Consider the following 21,919-nt stretch of genomic DNA (forward strand, 5'->3'; position numbering starts at 1 on the left):
AACCTCTACCAATGCGATCCCATCAAACCCAGCCTGACTGACAGTACACCAAAACAAAAGCGGTGACCATTCATGATTGCACTGTGTAGCCACTTCTTCCTTCAGACCAAAAACAAAAGAGCTGGTCCAGAACTACAAAACAACATCATCTTTGACACCTTCAAAGTTAAACACTGCTGGAAATGTCTATCGGAGCTGTGATGTAGTTTGCTCTTAAGTTAAGTAGCCATTAGCCCGGGACTGATAGGGGTCTTTTTGAACTTGGTAGGGCACAAACCTTTCCCATGCTTTGAAAACCGAAGGCAAACACTAAAATAAAATAGCCGAAAAACTGAAATGAGTTCAGATACAGGCACACATTTTACACTTTAAAGATTCAACATTTTGGGAAATATACTCACAATCTTGTCATTGTTAGGACTAGCTCTCACTACAGCCAGGAGGCAGTTAGCTTGGTGACGAAAACGCTGTCACCAATAAATATGTAGCTAGTTAAAGCATGTCACTTCCTGTAAAAACACTGTTTGTGTATCAATTAAACAAATAATATGTATCTTAATTAGCTTTAGAGATGCTAACAGGTGCAATTTGGATGGAGACAAGCTAGCCATTTTTCTTCAGGTCTTTAAGCTAAGCTAATCATCTGCTAGCTCTATAGCGCAATATTCAGCTTACAGATATGAAAGTATTGATCCTCTCATCGAAGTCTCGGCAAGAAAGCGAATGATGTTGAAAGGTGTATTTTCTTTACTTTAGACAGAGGCAGGTAAGCTGTATCACTTGCTTCTTTAGCTTGTAAGCTAATCATCCGTTAGCTCAAGCTCCATATTTAGCGTAGGCTACAGATGTGAGAGTGGTAGTGATCCTCTCATCTATCTCTTGGCAAGAAAGCGAACTGAGATGCTGACAGGTGTATTTTTGAACTTTGGGCAGAGACAGGCCAACGCTGTTTCGTGCTTCCAGTCTTTAGGCCAAGCTAACCGTCTCCTACCTATATCTAGCTTGCAGATATGAAAGCGATATCGATCCTCTTACCTTACTCTTGGCAAGAAAGCAACTTTGCAAATTTTCCAAAATGTCGAAATAATTCTTAAGCGTAGAAATAAATAGATATTAGAATCAGAAAGTTAAAAAGACTTTAAAAATCCTGACAGGTCCTGATGTGTTCAGATCAGGTATCCATGCTCTAGTTTTGGTCAAACTTGAAAGCATCATTGCCTAAATATCTAACCAGCAATGGATGACTGCCTGTATTTCCTTTTTAAATGAACTATCCTTGCTTTTTTATGAAATGTGATCTAACCATGTCTTCGCATTCCTTAACCTCTGTCCCATTTATACCTCTCTCGCTTAAAGCTTTAACATGTTGCTGCAGTATCTTCCCTTGAATTATGTATTTACTGTAGCCTACTGAATAGCAATTAATACCCTCCGGGTCTTTACTACACACACTCACACTGTAGATATAAAAAGTATCCACCCCCAACCATGACTTTTTAATCTTTAATGTTTTTTATACATTTTAATCACAGCAGATTAATTCATCTTTAATGAAACTGATCAGCAGATTTGTTTTCACACTGTCATTTAAGAGACATCGTCTCTAATGATAAGTTGCGGAGGAGCCTAATTAATCCGCTGGGATTCAGAGTTGTACAACAATAAATCAAGAAAAAAGTCAGAGGGGTGGATATCTCTTCCAGACACCAGCGGTGAAACGATTAGCCGATTAATCAGTTTGTCAATCAAGGCCTCTAATTTTAACATTTGCATTCAGTCACTTGGCAGTTTGATTCAAAGCAAACACACTGAGTGGTCCGGGCCACAGCAGATGATGGAGAAGCATCACAAATGAGACGACGTTCTACTTTTTCCCAGCTTATATCATGTACGTTTATCTTTTTACTTCCAGACCGACCCAAACATTCAACCAAAAACCCCACAGAAAGGGCTCGTCTCTCACTGTTCCCACCCTCTGTCACTCAGCCACAGAGCCAATCAGACAGGTGAAGCAATGACAGCAAAGATAATATTAAGTTTCGCATGGCAGCACAAATTTGTAGTTCAATTACAAAATTCTCTGACGAGCCTTCTGGGCGATCGGGCACTCCAGGGCAGCAGGACACATGCACGCCACCGAGCATGGCCCAGGTGAATACAGCTGCGATCTGGCCGACATTGATAAGACTTTCCTGTGTGAGGTGGTATTTCTCAGCAATAAGATCAAACGACCGTCCGGCTGGTGAGGTAGAGGGCTCGGGTGTGAGCTTATGGACTCCACCTCAGAGACCCTCACACATCCAGATTCAGGCCATGTGTTCTGTCCTTTGGTATCGGGGGGAGGTGTCTCGCCGCTGCCCCGACGCTTTATCCACTGCCTTCCCATCACCCCACATTTCCCCTGGTGGCTGCAACAAAACACAGCTCAACTGCGCCGCGAAATACAAGCGTACGGAATGACCATAAAGTTGAACTCTCAAAAACAATTTCAACAACATTATGGCCTTTGTGAGGTAGAAGTTATTGCGGGGCTGTTATGTAAAACTGTATCAGATTCAGCTTGGTAATAACTGAGTAATGGAGTGTATACTGGTGCACATATTCTTCTTGTGTTGTCTCACCCCTGAGCGCAACCAAAATATTGTATAAAACTTCAGCATTCTTACAATCAGTTCAGACTGTCCCAGCAGTGAAACTTGTCTTGAAACCAGTTAAATCACAGAACCAAAACAATATGTAAATCATATGCTAAACTGCTCCAAACAAGCTCAAATAAAAAAAATAAAAAAAAAACATAATTAGCGACAGCATGATAAAATACCTGGTGTGCATACAGCCATCATTATCCAACACAATCCTGAACAGTGTAAACCAGATCTCCATTGTAACACACCAACATCAAATCAATCGAAGACTGATGGTCAGCAGACTCGTCCTCAGGGTTTAACAGTTTGATGTCATGAGAGGCTTTACCCTGTGAGACCCATCAGTTGTACTCTCTACCCTCTGTTTGCATCTGGCCATTATGGACATTTGTGAAATTTCATCAAGAGTTTGACATTTGTGCTAGCGGTGAGGGGAAACCATTTTTTTAACTGAGGTGAGTGCACACAGTCTAGCTATCGCCTGGCATCTTATGCGTACAGTAAGAGAAGACGGCAGTGCCGAGCTTATAGCCATAGGGCCAAACGAACAGGCGTGAAATTGTTCTCTGACTCTCACTCTGTTGTTCATCAGACATCAGGGTGTTTGTCTTTTCAAACTGAAGCCTGCTCAGAGGGCACTCACACCCAACATCAAACCATGCCATGTCACATGACCCCCCCCCCCCCAAAAAAAATGGTATTCAGATGTGTTTCTCACTATCATTTTCTATTTTATTGGATAACTTACAAGATTTCTATATAGAAGAAACATTTGGGGGTGGGCAGATAATGGAGTAGGCCCTGTGTGTTTACTCCTTTACGTTCTACAACAGTGTCGGATAGGGAACAGGGCCTCGTACGACACAGCGTCTCCAGAACGTCATGCACAAACTTGAGAGAAACGTGGAGAGGAAACATATCATACAGTGAATGTGGTGACGTATTTCAGCCTCTCTACCTCGAGCAAAAGCCCCCTGGTGCCTCCCCACAAACTCCGCCTAATGCTTATGGCAGTATTTGGTCTTGCATAGGCTCCATCTGATTTATGGGCTTGATTAACCAAAAACAGACTTCCATCTGGTCATTAATGGTGTTTTAATTGTCTCTGTCACAATATTTGATCAATATCACCCAACCTTTGCCTTTTTCCTGGACTACGGGGCTGGCTGGTTGGTGGAACTTCATAAAAATGTCATTATTGGTTATAGCTTTTTCTCAAGTGTCAGATTCAGTTGCTAAAATGTTGTGACTAACCATTGTGATCAAGATTCCTTTCATGTAACTAATTCTATCTGGTCTGATACTAAGAAATAGCAGAAAGGCGAACAAATCCCAACAGTTTGATTTCTTGTCTGACAGAGGGAACCAGCAAATGCCCAAATTCTGAGAGTCATAAACTAGGAAAATTGATGCAGAGATTTGTCCAATTCATTGGCCATTTGTAGCGAGCAGCCCTCAGAATAAACAAAGCTGTCACTCCACAGCCCAGAGATGTCTGGACAGCAGCTCTGCACGGGAGAAAGAAATGTTTGTTCCCCTTTCTACTTGATGTCTGATCCGGGGGAAACACACTTGCGATGTCTGTCTCGCTGTGGCTTTTTCTGTCGGAAGCTGCCTTACATTGTGTGTGTGCAATATGGCAGATCAATGGGTACTGATCAGTGAATACAGACACCGTTACATCACAGGCAACACCAGAAGGGAGCTCTCTCATAAGACGGTCCATAGATAAAAGTGCCAGTTTTAAGCTTGGCGTGTCAGCTGCAAATGAATGAGAACGTAAGAGAGGGGTGTGGGGAGAGAGAAAAAGTTGATGTTGATGAATTAGTCATGTCATGAGGCACAGTGTTTGATCATCTCAAGTGTTTTTCTTCCGCACAAACTGCTCGTGCTGCGCGTGTGTCTGCGCTCAGTCCACTGTGCGCAAAAAAAAAAAAAAAAAAGAAAGAAAATCACCTGAGCGCCAAAACCTCCGCGCTCCATCTCCACCGCAGACATCCAGCACCTCCGAGGTGAGAGCACCGACAGCAACAACAACCCGCGCGGGTAATACAACAAAACAAAACAACACACACAAAAACACACCACTCACGTCTCTGAAGCGATTCCAGTGCTTGATCTTCCGGCTGTACTGGGAGATGGTTGACAGCCATTGCTCATCTTCCATGAAATTCCCGGCTTTCCCCGCCTCTTTGCCACTTTTCACGTCCACCTGGAGCGAGAAGCCCGCCAGCAGGGACAGGCAGGCGGCGATCCGCACAGCGAACATGTTGCTCGGGCAGTTTTTTGTTTTTTTTGTTTTTTTGTTTTTTTGTTTTTTTGTGGTGGTGTGGGGGGGTTGTGTCTGGGATGTATCCTCCTGTCCTGCTGCCAAGGATCCTCAAACAAGACTGCTGCTGCCGCTGCTGCTGCTGCTGCTGACTGAATGGAAATGAGAGAGAGGGAGGAGAAAGCGAGAGAGAGAGAGAGAGAGAGAGAGGAGGGAGGGAGAGAGAGGTTAAAGGAGAGATGAGATCCCGCACTAATCATTTATTTCTGCTCACTTGGTTTCATTATTTCAGTGTCTTTGCTGGGGTTTTATTCCCCCCCCCCACCCCGTTTGTAAGCAGCCCACACACACACACTCCTGATAAGTCACCCTGCAAATGAATCACACATGTGGAACAGATGTTTTGTTACTGTGCTGATGATCAACCCGATTTGTATTTTTTAATATGTATTAAAAATGCTTTTGGAAACAAGCCAGTGTCTGTCTCATGTGTATGCCAGTTAGGCTCTGCAGATGAGTGAGTCAATTAAACAATTAAGTCAGAAGAAATGTGAAGAAATTACTGCAGTTAAGATAATACCATGAAGATGAAGAAGACGGGGCTCCTGACTGGGCTCCGTGGGTTTTCTGAGGGCCACTGAGGGACTGTTAAGAGGCCTCGGGGAAATGAGGAGAAATTAAGCTCAAAACGAGCTCTTAATTTGTTCATTAGCAGCACAGAGAGTGACTCAGATCAGTAGTCTCTGTAAGATTAGATCTGAACGTTATTAAAGGATGAGTTCACCCCGAAAAATGAGCACTGCATTACACTGAACATTTCTGGAGCTTCGCAGCGAAAGAGCATCACAGCATTCTCTTAAACAGCTGATCTGGATGGGGACTTGTTTCCGTCTTGCCCGGTCTAAGTTTCAGTAAGTCCTGAGTTGCGAAATTGATTTGAAAAGACATTCACACCCCTTTTAAAGGCACCGGGTCTGGGTGCGCGAGCGCAATTGCACATCAGGGGTGTGAATAGCATCTTTTCAATTCAATCTGGGATCTCGAGGCATCTGGACACTTGGATTACGATGGATGAGCTGTGTGGAGCCATTTGGTGTTTGGGTCAGGCTGTTTTCTTATGTTTTCAGACAAATCTCCGTCTGCTTCAGTTGTTTAGGAGAATGCTGCGATGTTCTGTGAACTTATGAGTAACTAATGGGTCTATTGGAGTAACTACGCCGTATTACGTGTCGCTTAACTGAACGGTACACAAAAAGTGTATCTAATGATTATGTAATTAGTATTTAATGATACAGGTCAGTAACTAATACTTACCTAATGATTCATTATATCTCATCATTATCAACTGCAGTATACAGTCCTGAAAACATGGTTATTCAGGAAATACTCATTAACGATTCATTAACTACCAGGTTGTTCCTGATTTATTTGTCACTCCCTCCTCAGTAACTACTCACTTTTTTTTTTTTTTTTGCCTTACTGTAAAGTGTTGCTGGCAAAAACAAACAATACAGGATTGCACAAAGAGATTGTAGCCTCATCCACACCAACATGTACAAACAAATATTTAACTTAGAATAGAATAAAACATTAAAAAAGACAGTAAAGTATATAAAAGTTGCTCTAAAAGAAATGTTAAAGTTATGTGAATACTTGCACAATATGTGCAGTCACACAGTTCCCTGTAAATCAGCGTGACATAAGCCTATTTGATGTCAAAACTTTGATTCCTTCCCTCAAATTTAAAACCATCTTTCACGGGTCTGAACACTAATGTCAGACCGGCTCTATGTGATTGAAGATGTATATTTGAGCTGCTGCCGCGATGCTTCCTTTTTTCCCCCCCATCAATAATCCGTGACCTACAGAGTTCTGCTGTACCTGCACATCATTCTCAGTCTGCCCACGTTACTCCAGCTGCTCCCTAAACTCTCCCAGCTCTCCCTGCCGCTCTCCATTTCCACCCCCGTGAAGATAAACCTAATCCGGCGCTCTTGCTCAGACCCATCGGAGTTTAGGGTTACCAATATTCAGCCGAGCCCGAGTAGCCAGGGGCAGGATCGCATTCCTGGGATGCTGCTTAGCTGGCCGAACTGCCCCCTCCAACGCTGGCACCGAAAACGGTTGATGTGGTAGATGCAGGCTTTTTTCTCTGAGTGTGCAGAGCTCCAGAATTTGATGGAGCGAGGGCGGCAGGAGGAAATGTCCCACAGCGTCAGCCAGCTGTGCACGTCAACAGTACCCCCACGCCGGACATGATGTGTTAATCAAGAGGTCATCATCAGTCATGTCGGGGGGGCTTTGCTGCAGATTGATGCTCTCACAGCTGAACTGGGTCGCTCGGAAGCATTTAAAAGACTGTGCTCTGCCGCGCACCATTAGTTTTTACAGATTGTTTAAAGATGGCTTTTGGGAAGCCTGTCTCTGGACTGCGAGTAAGAGGAGGATAGAATCCTGAGGGGGGGTCCTGCAGGTTCAACAGCAAAAGGGAAAAACATGTTGATGAAAGCTTTGAGTGTGTTTCCTCATAACAGGGTACGTTTTAACGATGAGAAGACTCAAAGAATCCTTTCTTTTTAATTGCGTATCTGAAGTTGCAGCACAGTGACCAGGAAGCCCCGAAGGACTAGTCATCACTGCAAACCATTTTTATACCAGAGTACACAAGGTACAAGCAGAGAGGATTCTCTAAGCGTGCTTGTGCCTCACTGATCGGTTCGAATCCTCAGTCAAGAAATCAAAGTCTTGAATCTTTAAACACAGCAGTAACAACCTCAAATCAATTACAGAGTGGCCATTTGCACCTCTCAGTCACAATGACAGTAGCAAATAATCCAGAACGATGCCACGAAATGAACACCTCAGATCATCGTGTTAGCATTCAGCATGCAGGACTCGCGCTCCTCCGAGGCTTTCACAGCCCATCTGTGGCTGAGAGTCATAAGATGTGACTGAACGCTAAAATAGTCATTTTTGTATTTGTTAAAATGAAGAGAAAATAGTCTCGGCTTGTTATCATCTTATATCAGTAGGCGTGTGGGGGATTGGTGCTCTCAAAAAAAAAATGTTTATTTACATTTTATTTACAACTTTTTGGTTGATGCAACCCTTCCTCAGGTGCACCACTGTCCACTGTGTACAGTACACAGATACTAGATAACAGTCATTGATCCAGAAGCTCCTGTCTTGTAATACATAGCAAATGGGAGGATCACTAAATACTAAAAGCTGTCTTTTCTAATCCTGTTGGAATCTTTTGATTTTATAGTGATTTTTCTTAAAAGAAAGATGTTTAAATTAATAATTTATCCAGTTTAGTGGCTCTGACTAGATAATTTCCCCAGTATGTACATGGAAGTGTTAAGATGCTTATCCATAAAAGGCTGTTACAAACTATGCTGCATTTTTACCTACTTAGAATATCCGATTACAATTTCTTCCCTAAAACTGCATAGTGCACCTTTACCAAAACAGTTACAAACATATACAATTGTGTGCTGCAGACTTTGATCATTCTTTTACAGCAGATACATTGACAAAGGCGATTCTCTTATTCTTGAAAACAGACAACCACTGTATTATTTTGCAGTAAATGTTTGGGGGTTTTTGGAAGAAGAATACTCTGTATTCTTTCTCCAGCCAGTCAGAGGTCACTGCACCGTAACTTGAATCACTGAACAAATCAGAATGATGACACCAGGCTAGATTTAAAAGGCACAACTTCATCATCCAGTTACTGCAAATGTTGACTCATGAGACAAATTCCCGTTTTCCTTTTTACGGGTTTTAACTGAACTTCCACTAAAGCGTGCCCAAGCTGTCGTGATATGATTGCCCCCCGATGACTGCTTGAGGAACGTTTGACTTGATTTCCCTGACACTTAGAAACATCCAAGACAACACAGTGATGCGAAGCTTCTTATGTTCCGACGTGGAAGCAGCTTGACGCAACTTGTTCAACACCGTCCTCTACATGTCAGAGTCAGGCTGTGGAAGAGCGCCTTTAATTGTAAAGAGATTAACTGATGTCATCAGTTCCTCCTGCTTCTCTCTCGGCAGATGTTGATAAAACTTATCTCTCCTGTTTCACCAAGCGTACTCAGTTTACACAAAAGGGGCGGCAGGGAGGAGAGCTTCATTAGAATAACATCAGACAACACTACAAGCAGCAACATTTGAGGGGTTTCTTATCTGTAAATATTTGCTGTCTTCAAATTAAACACGGCACATCCCCCTTTTTGCACGTACACGCAGCTCAAAAGGCCCGACGCGAGCTTAGCGCCTTATCAAGGCTGCGCATATTCTCACATGATGTAACAACTCCGCGAGGGTCGCCTCAGGAGCTCCTGCTTCACAACAATTAATTGCAACAGGCCAAGGATGGATGCTCCACACGTTTTATTTATTCCTACAAGATTTACAGAGAATGTTAAAAAATGCAGCACCTCCTGCCACCGTGAAGGAAACCAGAACCTGAACAGATGTTTGTTTTCCGACTGATTTCGACAAAAAAAGATTCAGCAAAGCGTTGACAGTGCTTTGTTGTGAGTCCATTCATGTCGATCATCTGATGGAAACTTGTTTCCGCGAAGTGCTTCGCTGTCAAATGAGAGTTTCCTCCATCGGAGGGAACACTTTCCATCCTGCGGCCACGTCCATCGATGACCTGCAACACCAAATCAGTGATCAATATATGCGCTTTACATCACCCTGAGGCTCATTTCATCTACATGTTCTCTGTTGATTAAAGTTCATACTTACAAGAAATGTTGATTTTTAAATCTAGTTTCCAACTCGTCAAAAACAGGTGACCTTTCCTTATTTTTTTTAAAGGTTCCTAGCTTGTCCCAGCTTGTCAACTGTGACAATTTGACACTTTATTACTCTTTATTTGACGTAAATAAAGTGTTAAAGGTTTAGGACTGTCTGTTGGATGAAAGAAGTGATTAAGAGCACATTTTTCTTATTTTTTTGTACATTTTGTTAACTAAAAATGAATTGCAAAAATGATTGGCAGATGTATCTATAATGAAAACAATGATAGTTGCAGTCCTCACATGTAACAATGTTAACTTTTCTCTTGTCAATACTGTTTGTTTATAATGTGTGTATGGTCTCTTCTTATGATGTCATTTAAAATGTCCATTAAAAAGTATAAAATCTTGGTGACACAACAAACACAATAACATCAAACTCTTATAAAGTAGTTCCTCTCCGGCAGCCACCTCTGATGCTTGTTTGTGAGGCGGTTACAGCCTGTGATAGCTGCTCTCACTGTAAAGTGCACATCGAGAAAAAAAAAAAAAGAAAAAAAGGAAGCCTCAAAGTAAGTTCCTGGATAGGAGAACCATCAAAAGAAGTTATTTTAGAAAGTTGAGGGGAGAATAAACCACATCGGGAGGCATTTAATAAGTAATCTCGAGTGACTTACAGCTGTAAGTGGAGCTGCTATAAACGCGTATAGATCTAATTCAATTGGACTCAAACTGGGTCACACAGCTATTAAAAGTGCAAAGTTAGTTGAGAACAGTCTGACAGCAGTTTGCTTTTGCCAGGATAGAGCTGGTAGCTGCTGTTTTGCACTGCGGGCAGCTGCAGCAAGGGGTGGAACAGAGTGCGGCACCTTTTTCAATTAAATGTACACAATAGACAGAAGCAGGCTACGACTCTGAACCCCTGACACGCTCAGTCTCGCCGGATGGTTTATTTTTAGTCCGCACATTAGGAAGCTTATGCCCATACTATAAATGACAAATCCCCATCAGTTTCACTCTACATCGTCCTAATAAGAGACAGCATTAAGTGCAGCTGGAATGGATGGATAAAGCATTTGAAAAAAAAAGTCAGAAGGAGGATTTCTTTAAGAATGTATGGCTTCTGAAACTCAACTTCAGTCTGAGGCTTCACCATGTGTGATCATTAATGCCTTTATATAAACAATGCAGAGCTATTGTGGTGTGAGCGGTGTTGCTTGTAGTCACAAATCCACAGATGATATACCTGATTCTTCAGTTCAGGCATCTTTCAGTTGTTGTTTTAGTTTCAAGCTACAAGAGGAAAATGTTTTCACCTTAAAAAAAAGAAAAGAAAAAAAGCTTTAAATAAACCCACCTGCTCAACACGAAACAGCCAACAGACAAAGACAGTGACAAGCTGTTGAAAATAGTGCAGAATTTAGCAGCTAAATGTTCAGATGTTTCCCTCAAGAGCCAAGGTGGAGGCCAAAAACAGAGCTGAAATGAGTGCCAGTGTTACTCCTTGTCTGCTGTATGTGTCAACTATCTGCTGACACATTTGTCAAAACAACTTTGTGAGATGATTAAATGTCAATGTTGTGTTTACAGCTTGTTCTGATGTCCCTCAAAAAGGGAGCATGCAAGCAAGCACTGTGCTAATTACTCAAACAGCTCAGCCAAGGAGGACTCCATTCATGTTTACATTCCGGACTTTCACAAGCACAAGCCTCTTGGCCATGAGCAGACATTTTTCAAATGTACCAGATAACTAGCACTACAGGTAAGAGGACAAAATACGCACTTCAGATTTTGAGGTGAATGCCTTCATCCTACCTCTACAGCCCTCAAGCTGGCCTGGTATATTGACTCGATTTATGTCACAGTGTCATGGAAACGGCTTATTGAGCGAGAGTGCTCAACATTTCCTCTTTCCAGCATCTCAAATGTCATGATTTCTTTTGCTTTTACACCTTGCATCATTTTTATAAAAGTGAGAATCTTTGGGTTTTGGTCTGGAAAAAAAACAAAACAACTTAATGCGAGACACTACCACTGGTTCATCTTAACTGTCAGCCGCAAGTTTAAGTATTTTCTGGCATGTTGTACGAACCTGATTCCAAAATAGTTTGGACACCGTGTAAAATGGAAATCAAAGCAGAAGGAAGTCTTTTGCAGACGAGCTGTGTTCCCACGTCCATGTAAGAATATCCTTCATAAAATCATGTGTTTAGCAAGGTGGTGAACCTTGCTCGCTCCTGACCGACTGAACCTTTTGAGGATGCACGTTTCATTCCCAATCATGATATTATCACCTGTTCCAAATAAACCTGTTTACCCATCTTACCCAGTCTTTTGTTGCCCTCTTGTCAATGTCATCAAATTCAGAATAAGCATTAATTTCCAAAAACAAAAGTTGATGAGGTCTACCAAATGTGTGTTGAGGATGTCTAAAAAGTCTAACAAATCATCAAATTCTGTTTTATTTATGATTTACACAGCGTCCCATCTGTGCTAGAATAAGGATTTTAGATCAAACACCAAACAAGGTATGGCAAATTAATCAATACTAAAAGTGTGTTACAGCCCCAAAGTGTACAAAAAGTCAACAGCAGCTCTGGATGACTACCTGCTGTTCAAACACACTCGGCTTGGCGCCTCTCCTCCCCGTGTGAAAGCCTCCAGCAGTAAACAGACATGGACAGCTGCAGGCAGCCTCCACACTCAGCACTTTGAATGATAAAGAGCTGCTGCAGGGATCACCTGCCTTTCTTGCTGGAGACACAGATTAGGCATTTCAAATACCCTCGCCTTGGCTGTCCGTCAAGGCTGCTCATGCCCATTAGCGACAGAGTGATTAGTGTGAAATTCCAACGGCGGCGACACTCAAACTGGAGAGTCACGTCCAACATGAGAGAAAAATCAAAGAAAGGTGCGCGGCCACGTTTCACCGCTAACAACATCCAATTTAAAGGATTCGTCCGCATCGACTAGATCAGTTATAGATCACCTTTGTAACTTTGTTCGACCAAACGACCTTCATAAAAACAATCAAAGGATTCAAGCTTGTTAAGGAGAGCACATGACAAAAGTAGTACAGCGCTACATACTGAAATGTCATCTCCCTCGCTGTCGAGTTCATCCTGTCAGATAATTGGATTTGCTTTAAAATATTCACCGCCTCGCTCTGTTAAATGAACCTGTTCAACATTCGTGCTTTAAGGAACACGCAGGTAAAAAAAAAAAACAAAAAAAAAACATGACCTTAAAAAGTAATTAAGTGCTTAATCGATTTCATATGTATTAGCGGTCACTCCGAGCATGCAAATCAAACATGTCTACTATATTAAAAAGGTCATGTCGGCCAAACGTCGTCTTTTTCCCCCCCAGCAGATGTTAACAGCGGCCTCTGCTGAATGAAAACCTAATTTCTAATTACACTATGAAAAATTGCGCAGTGCGGTTCTGAATATCAAAACCCCCAAAAATGTGCTGAAAGGTTTGACAGTGATCAAGTAAGACCCATTTCACACAGCTTTTGCATTAAAAAAAACTTTGAAAACTAGCATGAAATTAAAAATGCAAATTGGACTGAAGTCTAAACAATACTTTGGTTGAGATAACACAAGCCTTCAGTTACCCAACATGATATGAATTCTCATTACTGAAAGGTTCATTGTGAGTTTTCGAGAGTGCTACGGGGTCATCGTCGCAGTTGCTTTGCTTTCACCTCATTTAAATTCACAGCTCTTTCTTTCTACACGGGAATGAAAAAGGAAATGAATCAGAAAATAAGTTTTAATCAGCTGTTTAACTGGCTTGCTTTTTTTATTTTAGTGGGTGTCACATCCGAGCCTACTAAACATACAGCCTCTGTGTGTGACTCATCCGTGCATATAAACAAGCACATGCCTTTCACACAATCCTGCAAAGGCGACTTAACTGTTTAACATTTTAATTAAAAAACCCCGCTCCTGTGTCTCCTCAGATCTTCAGAAATAAGGACGCAGATCCGCAGAGGGAACAGGTCCGTGGCAACACAAGCACATGCACGAACACACACGCACGCACGCACGCGCACGCACACACACCGAGGTCTCATTTATCGGGCTCATTGAAAGGGACACATGCTAGTCTCAAAAAATCTCAAGGGGTCATGTTGGAAGTTCCCACAGCAGGAAGCACAGAGCTGACTAATTAGGGTGAGAGATGTGGCAGGGACAGAAAAAAAAATCAAAATAAGCAAGCTCACCCACACAGACGTGCACAGCAACATGATTTTGTCAAGAGTCGATCCAAATCATTACCCGAACCGTGGGCAACTGCAGGAGGCAAACAAAAACTGTATGTAGCTTGTTTTCCCCTGATGATTTAAATGTGACAAAATGATCAGCATACGCCAAACAAATACTGATTCCAGCTCGTCAAATGTCAGAATTTTCCATTTTTTTCTGTTTAATATGTTTATAGATTAAACACATTTGATTTGGAAACGATAACATAGTGTAACGCAGCGATAATCATCTAAAAAAGGAGAAGATGTAACCGCCAACAAAAGCACAATGATCTATTGTGAAGATCAGTGGCGCATTGGTTCTGGAAGACCACGGGATGTATATAAGAATACTAAATTGATTGTTCAGTTATTCAAGAAAATAATTCACTAATTAACCGACGCTAGAAAATAATCACCACTTGCATCCCTGGACCGGTATATTCCTGATCTACGCAACAAAAACACACACATAGCCGTTTTAAACAAACACGCAGTCCCGACATCTTATTTTGAAACACTGTCAGATTGAAATGTCACTAGTGTGTGAGTGTGTCTGCCGGTGACGTATGTTCCCTCACATGTGTTTTCAGTACCATCATTACTGAGGACATCTGCCCAACGCATCCTTCGTCATGTCCCTGCCAGAAGAAACAAGGATACACACTCTCAATGAATTTCATTAACTTGCAAATGATCTTATCTCGTTCAGCCCTCCTTGTGTGCTTATGCTATCGGCATTTCCCTGAATCCTCACTGTATCTGTTACCTGAAAGGCTGTGTACTCCTGACCCACTAACAACATGCTCTCAGGAGACAGGGAGTGGCTAATTAGGCCTCTTTCCTGGGTCTGAAAAGACATTTTTTTCTGCCAAGGCAGTGTCACAGTCAGTGCATGGACGGCTTGGCTGGCTGTTTTCCGATGACAAAATTTGCATGTCCCCTGTCTAATGGCGTGTGTTGACATGGCTCCAGGAGAACGGGGGCAGGGGGGGAGTCACACCACTGCTGGTGCTGGAGGGTGGACAGCACGGGATGGTGGAGCTGACAAACAAAAAGCGCCCTCAGTTTTCATCAGTGTAACTTTTGGCCGCTCTGCTCCAATCACCTTCCCGCATGCCAAGCAGACAGCATCGGCAGCTGAGGGGCGGGCAGGAAAAAAAAAGAAAAAGAAAAAAAAAAAATGGCAAAAACAAGTGTCCAGGCTCTGTGTCCGGTGTCTGTATTCACGGACACACTCAACAGACGGGAGTGGGAGCAAGGTTGTGGTTCGTGTGGGAAGGGCACTGATAAAAAAAAAAAAAAAAAAAAAAAAGACGAGAAAAAAAACCCAGGCTGGTGTAATAAATCATGTCAGTGACGCATTAACACATTCATGAGGCAGTGAGATGAAAGGAAATGGATAATACTTGTTTTTGACTTCAAGTAGTGAGAGAATGAGAACAGATCAGGGTGAAATTCAACTGAAGCGATGTGTCAGCCATGAAAGTCTTCATTATTTGGAGTTGTAAATTCCACATTTGCTCAATCATTAAATGTTTAAGTCTCAGAGTCGGCTAGTTAAAGTCGGAGTTTCTCAAAATAGAGCAGCCAGGGCCAGCTGAAGAACGGAGGCAGAACTCAGATCAGCTATTTCAGCCATAATAGTTGAGCGGTGAGACGGTGCAGGGAGACTTCTTCAATTATTAAGAACATGCCATGAACGCCGACTTCCTGTATGACGGGACTGAACATGTACGAGATGGGCCGGGCACGTGCAGCATTCTATTGTGCTTGAATCGTGGGAATAAATGACCTCTGACTTGGAAAAGAGCAATGTGACGGTCATTCAAGGGGCAAGATCCACCAGCTACACCAAGAAAACACACGTGGCGCATCGCTTTTTACTCGATGTAGTGTTTGTGTTATGAAACGTTCTGTCACATCTTTGTAGGTGTCATTTTCATTTCCACTCTGATGATTTCTTCTTGACAGAAGTTTTCTGGGAGCACGGGGTACAAGCCAACTCCTCCCGTCTGTTTTAAAGTGCGCTAATCTGTTAAATCAGCTGCTGTGGGTCCTCAGTAGATAATTGAGAAGTTCAGAGACTTTGTATCTGTGTTTTGCTGAGCAGAGGGGATGAATTTATAGTGGAAGTCACGAATAATCAGTTTGGAAATATTGATTTCAAGCAAACAGTCTGACACAATAAGAGTCTGTTGGATAATTAATAACAACAACAATAACTTATACTATTAAATGTATCTGTAATGTCTTGCCACTGTGTTCAACAAAATGACACCTATAATATATTTAAGACATCTCTGAAGACTGTGAACAACTCTTATCTGGCTTTATATCTGCAACAACCCAATTTCACACACAAACACCATCATCTCCTCCTCTAAGATTGTAGTGTTGATGTGATTTCCATCTCGATAAAATCTTTCTATTGAAAAAAACAACAAAAGAAAAAAACAAATCTTAAACCATTCCATTTTCAAAGTCAAGACAAAAGTATTTAGCTGTGAACATGGAGGGTTTTGAAGCCTTTCATGTTTTCTTTTGATTTCTTGTTCCATGAAAACGTATTCCTCCTCACTTATTTTGATGTTGTTTGAAATGCTCTGGGTAGTTATGTTTTTATACTTCAGTCTCCAGACAATTGGTTCTCTTCAGGGAATGGGAGTCAAAGGGATTTTTGCATGCCATGTTTCATCTTTTGATAGAGCTTTGGTCTGAAATTTCAATCATTCTTCACTCTAATCATTTTATTTTCCTGCATGAACTGTTCCCAAGGGGCATCGGTAAACAAAGAATTTTGTTAAGACACAGACAGAACAAGTCAATTGCAATAAAAAAATAAAAACCCTATGCTGCCACCTAGTGGACGACATGGTGAAGACTGCATCAATGAAAACTTAATTCACAGCTCACCTCAGAATATGCTCAGTCCTGTTGAAGCTCATGAGAAGTTGATGCTCCCTGTAGACGAGTAGTAGCCTGTGCAATCCGACGAATACCTCTGGGACAGCAACACAGAGTTCAGCTCAAACTCTCCAAAACGATGAGCGCGAAATATCTGTAATGAAATGAAAAATCTTCTTCACTGTAGCTCATTTTGCATTACAATCAATTTATTTCATGGTAACAAAGCAGTCGAACCACACAGTGATACAGAAAAGTCGGCCATGTGTTCACAAAGTCGAGCCTAGTATGAAGAAAAGATGATGAGCTGTTACACTCAAACATGGTGTTACTATAGTTACGGGCGACTGAGTATGTGGTAGGCACCTTTTGTGTAACTTTCAGAGAAAAGAATATCAAGGATTTTGTTATTTAGACAAAGATCTTCTCTGCACTCCGGTGAATTTCTGAATTTTTTTTTTGCTTTTTTATCTGCAGTGTCAACTTGGTGTCACATTTCAAGTGTCACTCACAGAGAAACTGTCTCTGGAAGATTTAATAAACTCTTTCAAAGCAAAGCAATCAAAACTCTCCTCTTTGAGTTAAACAGGCATGTTTTCTAAATAACAGGTTTGATAACTAAATTTTCTGGCAGTGGTTTTGTTAATCATTCAACCAGCCAATAGATTTTAGCACCCTATATTTTTAGCACCGATGATAATACATGGTTCTGACTTTTTACAGCAGTGAAAATAAGCAACAAACGTGGAGGACGTAGCGAACTCATGATCACTCTAATTAGACAACTACAGCGAATTACATTCATCCTACAATTGTTACCTGAACCATTTGAATTGTTGTTCATGTGCAGCAGGTCTTCTTGCATATTGTGATTTTGATAATATTTCGATTAATTGTGCAGCCCCATTCAAAGGGTAGCATTTCTCGATCTGGACACGTAGGACATGGCAATATTATTCAGGTTTTAGTGGACATACATTATACAGCACATTTGTATTATGTATTTTAATTGAGGTTTTACTGCTAGATATTAACAACTCTGACCTTTACAAAAAGGTGGTCGAGCGGATGGAAAAGGGCAGCCATGTTCATATGGATGACTACATTGTCATTACTCAGGCAAACAGCTTTGTACGAATGTCGTCCAGCTCTGCACGGAAAAATAAAAAAACTCACATTGTGCTCAAACAATATATTACACAGCACCAATGTTCATTGTCTTTTTTCAGAATGAGGGCAAAAAACTGATTATTTTGTTATTTTAAATACAAAAACCTGTGTTTTTCCTATTGTGACAAGTCAAAATGTAAAAAAAAAAAAAGAGAGGAACTAATGTAGATGATTGTGAATTAAAATGGAATGACTGACTCATTTCTAAGTAGATCTGGTGGGTTATTGTCTAATTACATATGGCAGCTGGTCTGGGAACACAATCATTTAGTCATTTAGTACCAGCATATAATCAGGACACCTTTCATGACTGTTGATAGCGGTGAGTCAGCCCCCTACATTAACCTGATTATCCCCTCTACATGGTAGAGTGCCATCCCAAAGTTCCTCCCCAAAGACCTAAATCTCTCTATTTTAAGACCCATTAATTGGCAAGCTCTCACAATATCCTAATGGGACTCCAAATACAGTGCAGATGTCAACTACAGTTGAAAAACCTAGGCATATTATGTTAAATGTGCGGTTTTGTGTCAATTGTATGGTGCAGTGTTGGTGTGGGAGCTTTAAAAGAGTGATCAATATCTAGTTCATCTCGACATGCTGTATATTTTAGATGTTTTCATCCAGCCCATACCTAAAAACTATTCCAATATCCTCATTTGTGATTGCCATCTGGTATTAACAACATAGATTATAGTGAGTCAGAGTGTTCACAAATCTGCAGCAGTCCAAAGGTCATTCAGAAGTACGCAGTTCCTCTAACCTGCAGTATGTTTCTGGCATCAAAGGCCTCTCTTTCGCTCATGGTTTGTCTTCCTTGGCCGCCCGTGTCTTCAACTGGAAAAACACCAGAGCGTCAGAGACAAGCTGACGAATCTAACACAGAGCCATAAAATACAGACAGTCTATCTCCTGAGCAAATAAACATGTTTACTGACTGCTACACTAGGTGACAATCAAGGCCATTTAGATTGTGAAACAGGAGGAAGAAAGAAAAAAAAAAAAAACACTGATTTTTTAATAGGATTTCTACATGCTGGCAAACATTGTCAGCAGTGACACAGCCCCTCCCTTGTGCCGTGCTGTTGGTCAGCTCAGTACAAATTTGAGAACTGGGGCTGGACTTTATCCATGGACAAAATGAATGAAGCCATTGTCAGAGTACTTGGAAAACACGCTGCTTGGTACACGTAAACAGATCGGTGGCCAAACAGAGAAGTAGCTGCTTGATGCCTACATTCAGGAATCTGTTGTTCTAATTGTCCAGCTCTGTCGTCACTGCAGCACGGGTCTACGCCAAAAGATAATGAGGGGACATTGATAAACAGGTCCAGGGAGGGAGCTAGCAATGTGATCAGAGTGGTTCACCAAGTTTGTTTTTACACAAACCACAGGCTGTGTGTGTAGTGTCGCTACCTGTGGAGTCCTTTCTGAACAGAGTGTTCATCACGGTGCCGTGCAGCTTCACCCTATCCCACTCTCTGACCATCAGCCCCGCGGAGACAAAGTGCTCGACCAACCGGTCCGCAATTACCTGCAACCTTAAGAGCAGACATATCTAAAATGCAATTGTGAAAAAACAGATTACAGCAGAATAAAAATTTTAAAATTGTGAGAGGCTTTTGACAGGATTTGTAACCGATTCACTCACTTGTCAGATCCGTCTTTCATATTGACTTTGGCATATAGGACGTCCACCATTGCTGGGTCGTCATTCATGTACTCGATACCTTTCACCTCCAACGGCAGAGGTTTTCCCTCTGTGAGGTCCCTGATGACAGACAGCAAAACAACTGATTGCAGTGACTCACCTTGCAGAACAAGTTCACATTTTACAGTTGCCATTAGATTTCATACAACCAAGCCAATAATCAATTTGGTCAGTAAGTTTTTCCAGCAAAGTTGTCAAACGTTTACTGGTTCTGTCTCATTTATGACAGTAAATAAAGAGTCTTTGGGTTTGTTTTTATGTGTTGTTGGACACCAAATCTACACTAATCTGAACTTTAAAAAGAGGAACAATAACATAAATGTATTAGTTATCTTCCTATAGTGTTCTTATATTTATCTCACTGTCAGTAAATCTTATAAATAGTTAAAAAAAAAAAAAACTATTGTTAGTCTCAATACTATACTATATATAAATCTTTAAAAATAGGTCACAAAGATGTTCTTTTCATCTTTTTAAAGGAAGTCTCTGCAATTTCTTGATGTTGAGTTTTTAGCACAAATTGTATTTGTTAGGGACAATTTTCTGCTGTGAATTTGATGTGTTAGTGGGTATTCACAGCAGCAGGACGGTGTAAACGAGACTTAAAAAAAAAAAAACACTGTGCCATGTTCATATTAAATAAGGAACATGTCATCAAGTGCAACAGTCTGGCTCACTGATGTGTATGATGTGTGTTTGTCTATAGTCTTGGTTACACAATCAATAATTGTCAATAGGATCAATTCTTTGTTGCTTTAAATTGGCTTTAAATAAGAAAAATATAGAATATCACTAGACTTGTCCTCTTAAGCAGTAATTTTACTTTGGTTTCTAGAAACCCTCTCGTCTTTTATCTCAAACAAAGAGTGTTTTTTAGTTTATCAGTTAAAAAAAATCTTATTGTATGACATAAAAACTTCATTTGGCGACCTACCTGATCACATTTTGACACTCTTGGAGGTGTTCACATGCTTTCCTCACTTCTATTTCATTTAACAGAGCCAGGGTGCCGATTGTCAGGTGAAGCTTTGCTGGGTTTTGAAATATGCTCTCATCCACTCCACGATCCTACAAATAAGATTATTTGTGAGTACGGAATTTGAAAAGACATAATGCCTGTTATCATCACCATTCAGTTACATTTCCTTCCACAGTACCTGTGAACACTGCTCCAACACCTCGTCTTTAAATCTCTGGAATCCTTCTTGTATTTTGGGATCACTCAGAGGGAACGACAGGAAGTGCGTGAAAGGCTGCTTCTTCCGGAAACTCTCGACAAGAACCTCAACTCGGGTGACAGCAGATGAGACTGCGGCTTTATGGGAACCTGTGATAACTGTTGGACGAAGGAGGAAAGTTTAGAGATCACACTTTGTTGCCCAGAGAGCTCTCCGATGCTCTTAATCCTCACCAATCTGTCCTTCTACTCCTGGTTTTGGGATGCTGATATTCGTCTTTGTGTCGAACTCCAGACGTCTGCGTGTTTCTCCTTTCTTCCCAATGATGTACCTGTGTAACAAGGACACAAAGAACCACAGACAGATATTACACTTCTTAGAAACAAAACCTCTTATGCTTTTAAAGTTAGGGAGGCTATAGATCAATCTAAACTCACTTATAAAGAACACTTGGGACATCAATGGCACAGCGGTACCCTTTATCAGTCTGTTCAATGAAGTTGGTATCACAGGTTTCATCTTCGTCTGCAAGGTCCTCGCCCTCTAAACATGATAAAAACACATTTTTTGTTTCTTTTTCAAAATAAATTGTAGCTACTCCTTGGCAGCACTGTCTGTGACTTTATACAAATATTTGTTCTGTTTTTTAGACACTGACAGGACTTACCTGGTGGTCCCATGTAAGAGTAATCTTCTTCTTCCTCATAGTTTTCTTCCTTTATGACATTCCTTCGGTATATTCTTCCATTTATGTTGATAAGAGCTGGACGTAAAACCTCCATAATGTCAACTGGCTGACGTTAGCTTTACATAAACTAAACCAACAATATAAATACGTATCTGGGCAGCTCGCTAACAATTTAGCTACGCGAATAAGGTTTCAAGAAATCATTTAATACGCGTTCTAAACACTTATTCAGCCGACTAGTTGCTCACAACGTTTGCTACTAGCTAGTAAGTTGACGTTGACACACAGGTTTCCCTGTTTTACGACACTTCCGTGGATCTACAACTGGAAGCGAACGGTCACTGT

At 41.3% G+C, this 21,919-nt stretch overlaps 2 protein-coding genes across 6 annotated transcripts in view; both read right to left on the bottom strand.

Moving 5' to 3' along the window:
* The window catches only part of LOC119009405 (testican-2-like), a 47,346-nt gene extending 42,397 nt beyond the window's left edge, over positions 1-4,949 (bottom strand). For both annotated transcript variants that reach the window (XM_037080651.1, XM_037080650.1), the window contains exon 1: positions 4,738-4,949. In XM_037080651.1, the coding sequence (XP_036936546.1) occupies positions 4,738-4,914 (177 nt within the window). In that variant the 5' untranslated portion in view covers positions 4,915-4,949. The remainder of the gene's footprint in view (positions 1-4,737) is intronic.
* A 2-nt stretch (positions 4,950-4,951) lies between these two features.
* On the bottom strand, positions 4,952-21,904 carry ascc1 (activating signal cointegrator 1 complex subunit 1). 4 transcript variants are annotated; one of them, XR_005071730.1, is made up of 11 exons: positions 21,554-21,901; positions 21,324-21,429; positions 21,120-21,217; positions 20,866-21,044; positions 20,643-20,776; positions 19,649-19,768; positions 19,414-19,538; positions 18,761-18,834; positions 16,837-16,981; positions 14,502-14,561; positions 9,296-9,580 (listed from the first exon to the last, which is right to left on the bottom strand). XR_005071730.1 is itself a non-coding variant. In XM_037080653.1 (10 exons), the coding sequence occupies exons 1-9, from the start codon at positions 21,666-21,668 to the stop codon at positions 16,865-16,867; spliced, it is 1,068 nt and encodes a 355-aa protein (XP_036936548.1). In that variant the 5' UTR covers positions 21,669-21,901; the 3' UTR covers positions 4,952-5,066; positions 16,837-16,864. The 4 variants fall into 4 exon arrangements, 2 of the variants coding, with proteins under 2 accessions (XP_036936548.1, XP_036936547.1); XM_037080653.1 differs by lacking the exons at positions 9,296-9,580; positions 14,502-14,561 and adding an exon at positions 4,952-5,066; XM_037080652.1 differs by lacking the exon at positions 14,502-14,561 and having other exon boundaries at positions 21,554-21,898.
* Between the last annotated feature and the right edge of the window lie 15 nt (positions 21,905-21,919).

Source organism: Acanthopagrus latus, chromosome 20, assembly GCF_904848185.1.
Source record: "Acanthopagrus latus isolate v.2019 chromosome 20, fAcaLat1.1, whole genome shotgun sequence".
Lineage (NCBI taxonomy): Eukaryota > Metazoa > Chordata > Actinopteri > Spariformes > Sparidae > Acanthopagrus > Acanthopagrus latus.

What these genes read in the sequence shown, in the direction of transcription:
- ascc1 (XM_037080653.1), bottom strand. Translation starts at nt 21,668, where the DNA reads ATGGAGGTTTTACGTCCAGCTCTTATCAACATAAATGGAAGAATATAC. An exon ending in ATGAAAGACGGATCTGACAA is followed by an intron (nt 19,539 to 19,648) that starts GTGAGTGAATCG and finishes TCTGCTCTTAAG; the next exon opens with GTTGCAGGTAATTGCGGACC. An exon ending in ATGCCAGAAACATACTGCAG is followed by an intron (nt 16,982 to 18,760) that starts GTTAGAGGAACT and finishes ATTTCATTACAG; the next exon opens with ATATTTCGCGCTCATCGTTT.